The sequence below is a fragment of the Mustela erminea genome, chromosome 19 (assembly GCF_009829155.1).
Source record: "Mustela erminea isolate mMusErm1 chromosome 19, mMusErm1.Pri, whole genome shotgun sequence".
In the NCBI taxonomy this organism is placed as follows: Eukaryota; Metazoa; Chordata; class Mammalia; order Carnivora; family Mustelidae; genus Mustela; species Mustela erminea.
Window position 1 is genome coordinate 20500365 of NC_045632.1, and position 14844 is coordinate 20515208.

The 14844-nt window shown below is 43.7% G+C and overlaps 1 protein-coding gene across 5 annotated transcripts in view; it reads left to right on the plus strand.

Annotated features, from left to right (window-relative positions):
• Positions 1 to 14530, plus strand: part of CEP89 (centrosomal protein 89) — a 66276-nt gene extending 51746 nt beyond the window's left edge. For 4 of the 5 annotated variants that reach the window (XM_032324930.1, XM_032324931.1, XM_032324932.1 and 1 more), the window contains 3 exons: positions 2891 to 2980; positions 7657 to 7826; positions 14227 to 14530. In XM_032324930.1, the coding sequence (XP_032180821.1) occupies positions 2891 to 2980; positions 7657 to 7826; positions 14227 to 14383 (417 nt within the window). In that variant the 3' untranslated portion in view covers positions 14384 to 14530. The remainder of the gene's footprint in view (positions 1 to 2890; positions 2981 to 7656; positions 7827 to 14226) is intronic. The other variant, XM_032324935.1, reaches the window with a different exon arrangement.
• Positions 14531 to 14844: the final 314 nt, after the last annotated feature.

A 14844-nucleotide genomic window follows, 5' to 3' on the forward strand; every position in this document is an offset into this window, starting at 1 on the left:
TTCATTTATTAGAGAGAGAGAGAGAGAGAGAGAGCACGAGCAGGGGAAGGGGCAAAGGGAGAAGCAGACTCCCCACTGAGCAGAGAGCTGGACCTGCAGCTGGATCCCAGGATCCTGAGATCATGACCTGAGCCAAAGGCAAATGCTTAAGCGACTGAGCCATCTAGTCACCCCTTCCACACTGATTTTAAAAGGTGTCAGCCATTGGGGCACCTGGGTGGCTCAGTGGGTTAAAGCCTCTGCCTTCGGCTCAGGTCATGATCCCAGGGTCCTGGGATCGAGCCCCGAATCAGGCTCTCTGCTCAGTGGGGAGCCTGCTTCCTCCTCTCTCTCTGCCTGCCTCTCTGCCTACTTGTGATCTCTGTCTGTCAAATAAATAAATAAAATCTTAAAAAAAAAAAAAATAAGGTGTCAGCCATAGGGCCATGTAGTATCTCCAAGTGGTGAAATGACAGGCAACGAAAAAGAAATCTTGCTTACTTGCACTTGATGATTTTTCAACTTTGAGCACATGTTGCTTACGTACATTTAAACGTTCATTTAAGCAGAGTTGTGGATCTCTGGTAGCCTAGCATTAGAAGCAATAGTTGAGTGGGTGTCATGACAGAGGAGACCAGAGGACTTCCTGAGGCAGTTGGAAATTGGCAAACTTGGCATCACTCAGCCCTTACCACAGGTGAATGGTCTGGGGAGTCTGGTAGGGCGTGGTGTGGGCTTATTCACGTCTGCTAGGAAGACATCAGCTCCTCTATAGAGAAGTGGATGCAGGCTTTTAGCTATTGTTTATGTAAGAGGAAATATAAATAGCACACAGCTCTTGGGGGAAAATGTGATCCTCACTTGTAATAAAAGATGCTAATTAAGCCACTCTTGAGGTGCCATTCTGTACTTTCAAGGTCACCAAAAAAAAAAAAAAGTTTTTTTTTTTAAATTATAATAGTTGTTGGTAGGAGTGTGGTTACATGTTAGTGGTGATCTCTGAGTCCTTTCAGGGTCTTTTATTTATTTGTTTTTTTTAAAGTTTCATTTATTTATTTATTTGATATATAGAGAGAGATCTCACAAGCAGGCAGAGGGGCAGGCGGGCGGGGCGGGGGAAGCAGGCTCCCCGCTGAGCAGAGAGCCTGATACACGGCTTGATCCCAGGACCCTGAGACCATGACCTGAGCCAAAGGCAGAGGCTTAACCCACTGAGCCACCCAGGTACCCCCCTTTCTGGGTCTTTTAGAAACAGTATAAATCAGACATGGCATGGTAGGAGCCAAAGCACACACTCCCCCTACCGTAGCAGCCCCCCCTCCTGAAATATCAACCACCTTGACCTATGCTGGACTCAGGCATTTTCTGTAGCAGTGCTGAGCGCCCTTTTCCTTTTCTGCTGTGCCTCCTGGGCTTATCTCCCTGGAATAGCAAGAGTGCAGAAAAGAAGCTTGCTGGAGAATTGACCTCCCATGTGGGCCAGTGATCTCCCAAGTTTACATGATGAAGTTGAGATCCTCCCCAGCCCTCAGACGGCCTCTCTTAGGCCCATCCCTCATATCTGTGGGCTCAGGATGGGAATATAAATGGGAGCCATATACTGTTTGTGCGAATACTTAGACATTGAACCAACAATCTGTTAATGAGCTGTGTTCTCTCTTCCTGCCTGACCTTCGTCGTTACGGCCTAAAAACAAGGCTCAGGTTTAGAACCCTTAGGGCCCTCAGATTTGGGGGAGTTGCTTTCATCCCACCCTACCACCACCCACCACAAGGGACTTCTGTGTATTTACGGACACTGCTGTCCCCTTGCCCCTGCAAACTCCTTGCACCCGGGAGCCCCAAGGTCAGCCCTTCTACTTGGGGTCCCGGGGTGGTACTGGCTGCCTGTGCCCTGCCTGGGACTGTGGGCCAAGCATCCCAACCTTACTTACCCTGTCCTGGTCTCCTAGACCTTAATTTATTGAAAGTGGCATCTTAATTACTACTTCTTTCTTTCTCTCTGTCTTTTTTTTTAAAGATTTTATGTATTTATTTGTCAGAGAATGAGAGAGCACAAGCTGGGGGAGCGGCAGGCAGAGGGAGAAGCAGGCTCCCAGCTGAGCAAGGAGCCCAATGCAGGACTCGATCCCAGGACCGTGGGATTATGACCTGAGCCGAAGGCAGATGCTTAACTGACTGAGCCATCCAGGCATCCTGAAAGTGCCATCTTAATTTCTAATCCCACCTTTAGGATGGGTTTTCCATGTGACTTATGGCAAGTTATTTAACTTTCTGTGTCTTATTTTTTTCTTTTCTGAAGGAAATCAAATGAAATCAAATTGTCATTCTGGCCTGCCTTAGAAGGAACACTCACCTTTGCTTTTTTAATTTTAGCATTTGAAATAATTTACAGTGTGTAGCAATTCATGTCCCATCTGATATTAATCTAAATCATTCAGCTTCAAGGGACATTCCTCTTGGCTGTGGTGCCATCACATTTGGCTTGGTGAATGGCATTGTGTATTCACGTTATCCTTAATTTTGTAATTATTCAGCTAGTCAAGCTAAAAGTTTATTTGCATCTTGGCACTTATTCCTTGGATACGATTGAAGGAATGCTGTATTCCACAAGCACAGAGAAGTGTGCTGGAAGCCCTTACAGCTCATCCCCCTTGTTCTGGGGGCTCAGTCTTCTCTTGGTTCCCACGTGGGGCCCCCACCTGCTCCTCTGGGTTCTTGCCCCACCTCAGCTATTGGCCCAAGTTCTGTCCACATCTCTCACACAGGGAGTCGGGGGCAGGCGGGGTGGTGGGCCCGGACAAGTGGCAGAATAGAGATTACTTGTGAGGAAAATGATCTATGCAGAAAAATGTTTTAACTTCTCTGTTAAACTAAGAGCCCATTCTTTTTCTTTTCATTTTTCTCCTTAGGCTAAATGTTTACAAAGTGAGAAGCATGGAGTTCTCAACAAAATCATAGAAGGCAATATTCGCTTGGGAAGGTTAGAAGAAAAAGTCAAGGTAAGTGGCCATTAGCCTCAGAGGTGCCATTTTCAAACGGAAACAGCAGCTCCCTGGGGTCAGACTTACATGTTTAAAAAAATGAGTCCTGTCGCATGTTATGTATCACGCTAATCATGCACAGGGTCAAACAGTATTGCATGTAGACCAGTCCACTCATTAATAAACTGGCTTATCCGTACAATAAGATACCATACTGCTATTTAAAAGAAGAAAAATGCTATGGAAAAGTATCCAGGCTCTATCCTGACGTTAATGTGCAGGCTTTACGCTCAAGCCCGGGATTTGTCGATTCAGTTGGGAGCAAGGTTGACCCTCTTCTCTCTAGCTTAACCGTAATTGCACCCTCCAGTTTCTCTGCCCAAGAAAACTATTGTCGGGGTATTAGCTCTCCTCCCCTAGGCCGCCTCCCTCACCTGAGCTCTTATGTCCCCACCAGCTATGTTCTGACTGCCAGCCTCCGCCTTTGCCTCCACTGCCTTCCCAGCCAGACTGACTTCTCTGGAGCAAGAGCAGGGGTGCGTGCAGGCTAGAGGCCTGGGTGGGAAGGAGAAGGTCTTTGAGTGCATTTAGCTCTAGCATGGGGAATGAGATTGGACCTCTGTCGGATAATGATGAAAAAGGCCTGACACATGAAATAGATTGATGACATTTACTATGTTGGGAAATTAACTAAGACAAAACATTGGCTGGCTCTGTGTACAGCCAGGTGTATATACATATGTATGTAAAGATGTTATAACTTTGTTTTGTTCTAGGGAACATAAGTCCTAAATTACTTATTTTTTAAAAGTTACTAACTTCTTTAACTTTAAAAGTTATTAACTTTGCTCAGCCCTAATGCAAAGAACAGACTTTTTTTCTTGGTGTTTAATGAATATTGCCTAAATAACATAAACATCAAGGTCTTGGAAGCCACACAACCTGTTCTTCATGATTTTCAAGGGGTACAGAGTTGCTCCCTGAGGGCCTTTCTGGTTTCCAGTAGGAACTGCCACATACAACATCCCTTAGATACCCTTACCCTGTTCTGGATTCTGCCTGGGTCTGGGCCGTCCCCAGGGAAGATCACCTCCATCTAACAAAATTCAGAGAAGACTAACCTACCCTCTAGCACATCACTGTTCTCATTGATAATGGGCAGTGGCCTTTGAGGTGAGGAGTGTTCCCACCACACATCAGGGAACTCATTCCTTCTGTGGGCCAGAGCAGCTCCACTCCTGTTCCCACATTGGGGCTTTTAGGCATGATGCTATTTGAAGAAAGAGTTGCTTTGCTAAAAGGGAAGTTGAAAATGCTACATTTGTCCTCTACCCAGAACTCAGGGCAACTGATCCTGTGGCATCGGGTGGTAGGAATGACTTAATTTAACCAGATAGCTTTGGGAGTTGTGTTTACTTCTAAAATGTCATCTGAGATTCCTAGCAGAAATCATAGTTTTCTGGGAATTTTATTTCTGATGCAGTTTTAAAGTCAGTGAGGATATGGTAAGTTTAATCTTCAAGTACACTTAGTTGTTACAGTCTAATGAGGTAGGATAAAGAAAAAGAAATCCATATCTAGACAGGGGTGCCCGGGTGGCTTGGTCGTTGTAAGCATCCAACTCTTGGTTTCAGCTCAGGTTGTGATCCTGGCATCGTGGGATCAAGCCCCGCATCAGGCGTCTCGCTCAGTGCAGAGTTGCTTGTCCCTCCTTCTCTGCTCCCCCAGCTTTCTCTCTCTTTCTCAAATAAATAAGTAAAATCTTAAAAAAAGAAAAAAAAAAAGATAGAAAACCTTGGACACCCAGGCAAAAGGCCAAGACTTAAGAAAAAGAAAACTGTGTTGGCCTCCCACTTCTCCACAGCAATACTGAATACCAGAGAGCAGTGCAATGCCTTCTACAAATATTCGAGGAGACGGAGTATGAGCCAAGTATGTTTCCATCCAACCAAGCTACTCTTCCGGCAGTTTTGACCATGTAGGAACTCCAGGCACAGTTTTCCTATAAATCTCCCCTGAAGATTAATCAACTTGAGTTCAGCCAATCAAGAAACAATTGGGCAAATTCCAAAAGAGTAGTGAGCAAAGGATGAATTTAACTGGGAGCTATGACTTCAGCGAAGCAGGGATAAGGCTGATGTAATAAAATGCGAATGTTTTTTGACAATGTGGAATTAATACATCCAAGGTCAAGGAGGTAGCAAAGTAGAAAGTAGAACTAGCTGATTGCATCCTAGTCATAACTCAGCGTTCAAAGGATATCATTTCAAGCTGAAAAATCAGTAGGAGGAGCTTAAACATATTTAAGTAGGCCAAGAAAAGGTTATGAGCTAACATTATGTTACTTTTGCTAAATGAAAGGACTAAAGACATGTAATGTAAAGGCATGAGAATAAAAGTCACCAGAAGAATCGAGAGAGATCCATTCCCAAATAGAATTACAACAGTAAAAAGAACAGAGAAAACAGACTATATTCTAGTCTTTAAAAATGTATGTAGATAAAATAACAAAATTGAGACCAAACAAATATAAATAAATATAAATGAGCTAATTCACCCATGAAAAGAAAACAGATTGATAGTGAAGCAAATGATATTCCATGATGGAGCCAAGGGACAGTCTGAAACCAAGTGCATCCGAAAGCTGAAGAGTAAAAGGATGAGTAAAGATAATCCAGATGTATGCAAACAGAATGAACGAAAGCAAAGTTGCAATCTTTACATGTGCTGAGATAGAGTTCAGGCCAAAAGGCCTAAATGAAACAAACAAAAGAAATGCTAGAGATTGCAATTAATGGCGTATAGTAGCTGTGAATATTTATTCACTAAATAAACAGAAAATCTGTGTAACACAGCAAAATAGGGAAATGGAAACATCGTAATAATAGGAGCTTTAGGGTCGCCTGGGTGACTCAGTGGGTTAATGCCTCTGTGTTTGGCTCGGCCATGATTCCAGGGTCCTGGGATGGAGCCCCATATCCCCACATCAGGCTCTCTGCTCAGCAAGGGGCCTGTTTCCCCCTCTCTCTCTGCCTGCCTCTCTGCCTACTTGTGATCTCTCTCTGTCAAATAAATAAAATCTTAAAAAAAAATTTTTTTTAAATAATAGGAGCTTTAATCTTCTCTTGGTCCAAGATAGATCAAGAGATGAAACAAGGGGCGCCTGGGTGGCTCAGTGAGTTAAAGCCTCTGCCTTCAGCTCGGGTCATGATCCCAGGGTCCTGGGATCGAGCCCCACATCGGGCTCTCTGCTCAGTGGGGAGCCTGCTTTCTCCTCTCTCTCTGCCTGCCTCTCTGCCTACTTGTGATCTCTGTCAAATAAATAAATAAAATCTTTAAAAACAATGTAATAATTGAAATAAACTCTTAGTGGATCTTTTAAAAAAAAAAGATGAAACAAAAGTAACTAAGGATATAGAAGATTTAAGAAAATCTGTAAGGTTTATTGGTGTGTGTGTTTGTGTATAGCTGACTGACTGTAGATTGGCTCAAAAAGTAACCCCTAGAGTAGAAATAAGGCACATTTGTTGATCAAAAAGCTAAAATACAGAAATTAATAAACAATGAGAAAGAAAAAACATACTCTTTGAGCTGGAAATGTAAAAACCATGAAGTAAACCAGTTGTTGGGTCAGAGCGAATGTATAAACTGTCAGTTTCTAAGTAGAATTGATACACTAGTTAGAATGGCAAAAATTAAGACAAGAAGCAACAAATATTGGTGAGGATATGGAGAAAGGAGAACTCTCTTACACTGTTGGTGGGAATGCAAGCTGGTGCAGCCACTCTGGAAAACAGTATGGAGGTTCCTCAAGATATTAAAAATAGAGCTACGCTATGACCCTGCAATTGCACTACTGGCTTTTACCCCCAAAGATATGGATGTAGTGAAAAGAAGGGGCACTTGCACCCCAATGTTCATAGCAGCAATGTCCACAATAGCCGAACTATAGAAGGAACCGAGATGCCCTCCAACAGATGAATGGTTAAAGAAGATATGGTCCATATATACAATGGAATATTACTCAGCCATCAGAAAGGATGAATACCCAACTTTTGCATCAACACGGCTGGGACTGGAGGGGCTTACGCTAAGTCAAATAAGTCAGCCAGAGAAAGAGAATTATCATGTGGTCTCACTCATATGTAGAAAATAAAGACTAGTGTGGAGGACCATAGGGGAAGGGAGGGAAAACTGAATGGGAAGACAAACCATGAGAGACTGGACTTCTAAATGGAATTGAATCTGTGTCAAGTACAAATTAGAATCTCTGTAACCCCAGTTTTAGAAATGCTCAGAAGGAAGTCATACTTTAAATACTACCCAGAAAAAAAATGGAGAAGGAAAATAAACGAATCAGGCTTTTATCTCTGTCAATATGTTTACCAGTAGAGTGTGACAGACGCCTCCAGGTTGGTCTGTTTTGAGTTGTAGCATATAAAAAACTAGGTCTGATAAAAAGGAGAAATTTGGTTTCCGTATACTTGGTATTCTGTTTTTACTCTCTGTGACTTTTATGATTTTATGAGCCAGACTAGCCCTCCCAGATCAGACTTACGCAAGGTTTACTCATCATCTCAGTGAGCTCTGATAGCCCAGACAGGGAGGGTAGGGGAGGGTACACGTCCGGGAAACCACCCCCTGGGTGACAGGCAGCATCCCCTTACTCACACGGGGCCTCCTCCCTCTCCCAGGGGTACAAGAAGCAGGCGGCACTGAAAGTGGATGACATCAGTCACCGCCTGACAGAGCAGCAGGAAGACTTCGCCAGCAGGACAGCTCAGTACCAGCAAGAGATGAGGCACCTGCATCAGATGCTGCAGGACAAGCAGGATATCCTGGACCAGGCTCTGCAGCAGAAACGGTAGGGACACCCCAGCCCCACAGAGTAGGTCTGGTTGCGGATGTTGGCCAGAATTTTCTAGTAAAACCCCCTGGACCCGTTCTGTTTATCTTTTACATTTAAGTTTTATCTGAATGTAATATTGGTCTTGATTCTTATTTGCTCTTTTTTTTTTTTTTTTTTAAGATTTTATTTATTTATTTGACAGAGATCACAAGTAGGCAGCAGAGAAGCAGGCAAAGAGAGAGGAGGAAGCAGGCTCCCCTCCGAGCAGAGAGCCCGATGCGGGGCTCTATCCCAGGACCCTGGGATCATGACCTGAGCCCAAGGCAGAGGCTTTAACCCACTGAGCCACCCAGGCGCCCCTCATTTTCTTTTTAAATGCTTTCCCCCAGCAATTGACATACAGGATTGTGTAAGTTTAAGGTGTATAATGTGATGGTTTGATTCATGTGTATCCTGTGAAATGATTGCCACCACAAGGCTAGTCAACATCGCCCTTGTCTCACCCAATTCGCATTTTGTTATGGGCGGGAATCGGCTCCCAGCAGCTTTCAGGTATACAGCAGGATGTTGCCCATCACCGTGCTGTGCTCCTCATTTTCCTGAATCCCCGTGGAGAGCTCCCCAGTGTTTGAACATTGGACTTCTTAAATCAGTCCGGGCCTCTAACTGTCCTTCCCTCTTTTCTCCTCTCTTTGATGCTTTTGTTTTTCTTGGGATTTTTAAATTTTTTTATCAAGTGTCTTATTTCTGATTTTTCTTTTTTTTTTCATTTCTGAGGATTTTAAAATCTCTGATCATTCCCTTCTTGTAAGATCATGATCATGAGATGATGGCCACATGATGTTCTCTGTGCATGTAAGGTACTAAATCAGTTACCCTTTACCCTTTAAATGTGGGCCCTTTAAACATGAGCTAGAGGAAGTGTGGCCAGTGTATGAAAAACAGTGGGGAATGTCGTGTGCTCCATGAAGGTGAACTTGGTGGTCCTTCGTGCTTAACTCTGCCTTTTCACACTGGCTGTGCTGTCTTTGCCAGACTGGAACATAAACTGGTGGGCTCAGAAGAATCATAATGCACATGTGGGATTTCTTCAAGTTGTAGGACGATCCGGGTGTTTGATGTCATGCAGAATGCAGATAGCTGTTTTCCACCAGCCAGGTGCTTCATAAATGCAAGGCAGGATGAGCTCTTACTTGCCATACCTATAATGGCTTCTGGAGTCACAGAAGTTCTTACCGCCATACACAGCTGCTTCGTAAAAAATTGAGCCAATACCAGATTTCTTGCTAGATAGTTGGTTTAGAATCACAGTAATAAAATGACATTTTGTTTTTCACTTTTTCCCCTTATTCCACTGTCTTTCCTTAGATCGTTGAAAGTTATGCATTCTATTTCTGTACATTCAGTGGTTACCCTTAAAATTTTACCATGGATATTTAACATTAAAAATCTTAATTTAGGGGTGCCTGGGTGGCTCAGTTGGTTAAGTGACCAACTCTTGATTTCAGCTCAGGTTTCAATCTCAGGGTTGTGAGTTCAAGCCCTACGTTGGGCTAAAAAAAAAAAAAAAAAATCTTACTTAAATTTAGACATGTCTACATTTCTTTTTTTTTTTTTTTTAAAGATTTTATTTATTTATTTGACAGAGAGAGATCACAAGTAGGCAGAGAGGCAGGCAGAGAGAGAGAGAGAGGAGGAAGCAGGCTCCCTGCTGAGCAGAGAGCCCGATGCGGGACTCGATCCCAGGACCCTGAGATCATGACCTGAGCCGAAGGCAGCGGCTTAACCCACTGAGCCACCCAGGCGCCCAAGACATGTCTACATTTCTTATCCCCAGTGCAAGATCTAATGCTTTTATCTAATTCTTTCCCCCCTCAGTTTATATGATGTCATCTAGTGTCATTCGGTAGATAAAAGTGAAGACCAAAGATCTATTTTATATCTTTAGCCCCCCCAATTAAATGTTACTAGTTTCTATATAATTCTTTATTCTGATTTACCCACAGGTACCAATTTCTTTACTTAATGATTATTATAAACAAGACAACAGGCCCCAAATGAGTCTCACATATGCAGGGCCCACACATCACCAAACCAAGACTTGACTTAATTACAGTTTGGCTCTTCCAGAAAGGGAATCTTAAACTGGTTAGTCAAGAATTGTGTGTTGGGGGCGCCTGGGTGGCTCAGTGGGTTAAGCCGCTGCCTTCAGCTCAGGTCATGATCTCAGAGTCCTGGGATCGAGTCCCGCATCGGGCTCTCTGCTCAGCGGAGAGCCTGCTTCCCTCTCTCTCTCTCTCTGCCTGCTTCTCCATCTACTTGTGATTTCTCTCTGTCAAATAAATAAATAAAATCTTAAAAAAAAAAAAAAAAAAAGAATTGTGTGTTGGGGCGCCTGGGTGGCTCAGTGGGTTAAGCTGCTGCCTTTGGCTCAGGTCATGATCTCAGGGTCCTGGGATCGAGTCCTGCATCGGGCTCTCTGCTCGGCAGGGAGCCTGCTTCCCTCTCTCTCTCTCTCTCTGCCTGCCTCTCCATCTACTTGTGATTTCTCTCTGTCAAATAAATAAATAAAATCTTAAAAAAAAAAAAAAAAAAGAATTGTGTAGTCAGTGCTACTTAGGTCATATGCCTGGGAGACCCTTGCCGTCCCCTAAAGGAAAGTAACTTTGCAATAACCAACCCGCTTTTACTGAATATAACTTCCTTATTCCTGCTTCCTTCTGCCTAAAAAAGTCTTTCATTTTGTACAGTTCCTCAGAGCTCCTTTCTCTTTGCTAGGTGGGATGCTGCCCAATTCAAGTTGAGTTTTGCTCAAATAAACTCTTAAAATTTTCTTATTTCCTCAGTTTATCTTTTAATATATCCCCTCTAACATCTCAGACCTTATTTCTCCGATTAATTTCCTTCTTCCTAAAATACATTGTTTAGAAGTTTCTTTAGTAAGAGTCTGTTGGGAGTGAGCTTTCTTAGTTTCTGTTTACCTGGAAATATCTGCATTTTTCCTTCTTCCTTGTAAGATAATTCTTGCCACCTATAGAATTTTACATTGACAGTCTTCTATCAGCATATTCTACTATCTTCTCTGCTTGAGAAGGCTCTTTTGACAAGCCAAAAGACAAGTGTCCAACAAGCCTTTTGTCATTTTTTTTTAAAAGATTTTTATTTATTTATCAGAGAGAGAGAGGGGGAGAGAGCGAGCACAGGCAGACAGAATGGCAGGCAGAGGCAGAGGGAGAAGCAGGCTCCCCGCTGAGCAAGGAGCCCGATGCGGGACTCGATCCCAGGACGCCGGGATCATGACCCGAGCCGAAGGCAGCTGCTTAACCAACTGAGCCACCCAGGCGTCCCGCCTTTTGTCATTTTTAAAAATAATTGACATGGGGTACCTGGGTGGCTCAGTCGGTTGTGTCCAACTCTTGATCTCAGCTCAGGGCACGATCTCAGGGTTGTGAGTCTGAGCCCCATGCCAGCAGCTGTGCTCAGAGCAGAGTCTTCTTGAGATTCTCTGTCCCTCTCTCTCTGTCCCTCCCCACCACCTGTGTGCTCTCTCTTTAAAATAAATAAGTAAGGGGGTGCCTAGGTGGTTCAGTTCACTAAGTGTCTGCCTTCAGCTCCGGTCATGACACCAGGATCCTGGGATCAAGCCCCACATTGGGCTCCCTGCTCAGCTGAAAGACTGCTTTCCCTCTCCCACTCCCCCTGCTCGTGTTCCTGTTCTTGCTGTCTCTTTCTCTCACTGTCAAATAAATAAAATTTTTAAAAAATAAAAGTAAAATAATAAAATAAATAAGTAAAATCTTAAAAAAAAAAAGGTTTCCGTTGTCTCTTGTATTCTGCAATTTCATTGGTATGTAATTAACTATAAGCTTCTTTTTACTTATCTACTTGGTGTAACTTACTCTGTATATCTGTGATTATGATTTTTCATTAGTCTAGAATATTCTCATCTCTTAAAATAAGCCATTATCTCTTAAAATTAATTATTTCCCCTTATTCTTTCTAAATGTCCTTCTGGAGCTCAGATTAAATGTATGTTAGACCTTCCATATGCCTTATCTTTTAAATTTTCCATCTTTTTGTTTGATAATTTCTTCTGCTCAGTATTCCTGTTTACTGATCCTCCCTTCAGCTGTGTTCAGTGTACCATTTAACCTAGCCACTGAGTTGTTTGTTTTGTTTTGTTTTGTTTTTAGTCAGCAACGTTGTATTTCATTTTCAGTTCTGTTTGGTTCTTTTGAAAATCTGGCTAGTCGTTTTTAAAATAAAGTCTTGGTCTTTCTTTTTTTAAATACATCTTTTGTTTTTTTTAACATTTCATTTGTTGTTATTTTTTCAATATCAGAATTTTAGGAGGGCTTAATTTTTTTTTTTGACTCTTGCTTTATGTGGCTTGTTTCTTTCTACATACAACAAATTTTTAACTATGAACGCATATATGGTTGAATTTAATCTGTGGAGTCCTGAGGTTCTGGATTAAGGACGTTTTTCTCTACAGAAGATTTGCATTTGCTTCTCTTTGGTGCAAGAGAATATTTACAACCTGGAGTCACTTTAATTTCATTACTAATTTTTAAAAATAGGCTATAGTAATATTTTTCAAAAAAAAACCCAAAAACTTCCAGAAGTCTTTTAAAAAGGGTTTTATTACATTTATTATATATTATGTATTATATTTAAAAATGCTGTTATTGCATTTATAATGTATAACTCCTTAATACCTGGTATTTTTCTACTGCATTCGGAGTGATTTCCTCTGCTCTATATTAGTTTGCTCATTCCCTCTTCAGTTGTGTCCAGTGTACTATGTAACCCATCCATTGAGCCCTTCCCCTAATTGTGTCTAAAATGGCTGTTCACTCCACACAGGTCCTGGGGGTGCCCAATCATGGGGAACAATGTAGATTCAAACTCCAGATCCATTTGAGAACGAGCTGGTGGCTGCAGACACCTAGGAGGCACTTAGCCTCTCAGAGCAGGTTTCTGTTGAAGATGGGCAGATTTTCCACTGAGCTCTGCTTTCTCTGAGGGCCCTTCACGTGTCTCTACTTACTTGCCCAATTGTGGAAGACGTGGTTAGTTCAGCGTGTTTCTAGGAAGACGGGGAATAACATGGATATGAGCGAGCCTTGGGGTTTTCTGTCCTACCCAGTTTGCATGGACCCAACAGTTAGTCTCCATCCTATAAAAATGTGAGTTCCTGGCACGAACTTTTGTCCTCAGAACAATAAGCAGTAACAGCATTCTGTTCCCTCCCTCTGTGCTTTCAGTTTAGTCTTTCTTTTTCTGCCCTTAGAGACTTGCTGTTCTTATTTTGAGTTCGGCCACACATGTGTCATGATTGCTGTAATTTATCAAACATCTAGGTGTTCTGTACCAGAAAAGAGAAATTTGGAGATTTTTAAAACACAGTTTAATCAAATAGCACCCAACATTCAGTGGGCACTGGGGGGCTTGGAAAGAAGGAACAGTTCACAAGAGAAGTGACATTGGACAAGTGGGCGTGTCACTGGCCTCCTTGAATCTCGTTGTCTTCCTCCTTAAATAGCACTGCTCACCCCATTTGGTAGTGCAGTTTCTAGCATTTTCTATAACCATCCAGCCATATCTATGAAGGAGCTGGCCTCCCCACCGTGCCCTCCTGCATGAGGCCTGCTCTTCCCCCTAGGCTGAGGCTGGTCTTTCTGTCCTCCTCACTCTCCAGTGGGGTCCACCATCCTGTGAGGTGGCAGCTGGTACCCTGATCTGTTTCCCCAGAAGACCACAGCCCTGTGAGGACACAGATACCTTGTCAGCCCCGCTTCCTCAGCACTCAACATGCTACCTGTCACAGAGTCCTTGGTACCCTTTCCTTGTACATCTCGGTTCCCTCTGAATGCTCGCTCCTGGCACGTGATCTGTCTAGGCCAGTCTTTTCTGTGTCCTCGGATATGAGCCTCACTCCTCACAGTCCCCTCCTCACCTCCACACTCACTCATGTCCAGGACCCCCCTTGGCTCTGTGGATGGGTGTTCTGAGAGGAGCCTGATGTTGGCCGGGTCACAGTGGGGACAGGTAGAGGGGACACGGGAGAGGCTTACAGGTCTGTGCTGTGTGGGCGCCCACAGCTAGCCATTGTGCTGTAGGTCAGCCGCTGCGGGTGCTGTGTTTTATTCTTATACATGTTAATTCTATAGAGAACAAGGGTCCCAAACAAAGGAGAAAGCAAGACTCAGTGTTTTTTCTATTTCCAGGACACCTCAGCGTTTCATTCAGCCCTGACAGTCTCTGGCTCAGAACCCAGACACCATGGGATCTCTTCTCTGACATCAAGCATTCTTCCCTTTGAGTTCTGGCTACTTTAAGAATTGCAAGGGTTCTATAAATATTTTTCTCATTGTGCTGTTTTAACCTTCTCTCTTTTTTGTGTATTTCTCAGAGAAATGGAAGGTGAGCTTGAGGTTGTTTGGCAGTCTACGTCCAAGGAAAACCAAAGAATCCGAGAGCTGCTGCAGGCCGTGCTGGAGAGGCAGGGTGTGTGGGACGGCACTAAGGAGGCGCACTGGGAAACCGTGGCTCCAGCTACAGAGACATGAAGCCACCACCTGCCACAGCCCACGCCATGCCTGGGGCCTCGGCCCAGAGCTCTGCCTTACCCCAGCACTGGGAGACACAGGGGAAGGGCCACAGCATTTCTCCTCGCCAGGGCAAGGTAGAAATAAACTGTCTCGGAAATTTAATCCGCCCCCTTTTTTTTTTAACATTTTGTTTTATTTGACTAATACAGTGCTGACCTATATTTTTGCCTTGCCTTAAAGCTATATCTCGCCTTGTCTACTGCCTCGTTGCTCAGAGTGCCAGGGGACCCAAGGAGTTGGCCTGGCTCTGGGCGTCTAGACCCACAGCCGGGAGAGTGTGGGAGCAAACAGGTGGTGGGACCGTGCACTCACACGGCGGGCTGGGTGTGTGAGGTCACTGAACACATCCAGTGCTGGTACTGTCATTGGCTCTGGGTGCTGTCCTGGCACGTGGTAAAAGACAAGTGCTAGCACTCACA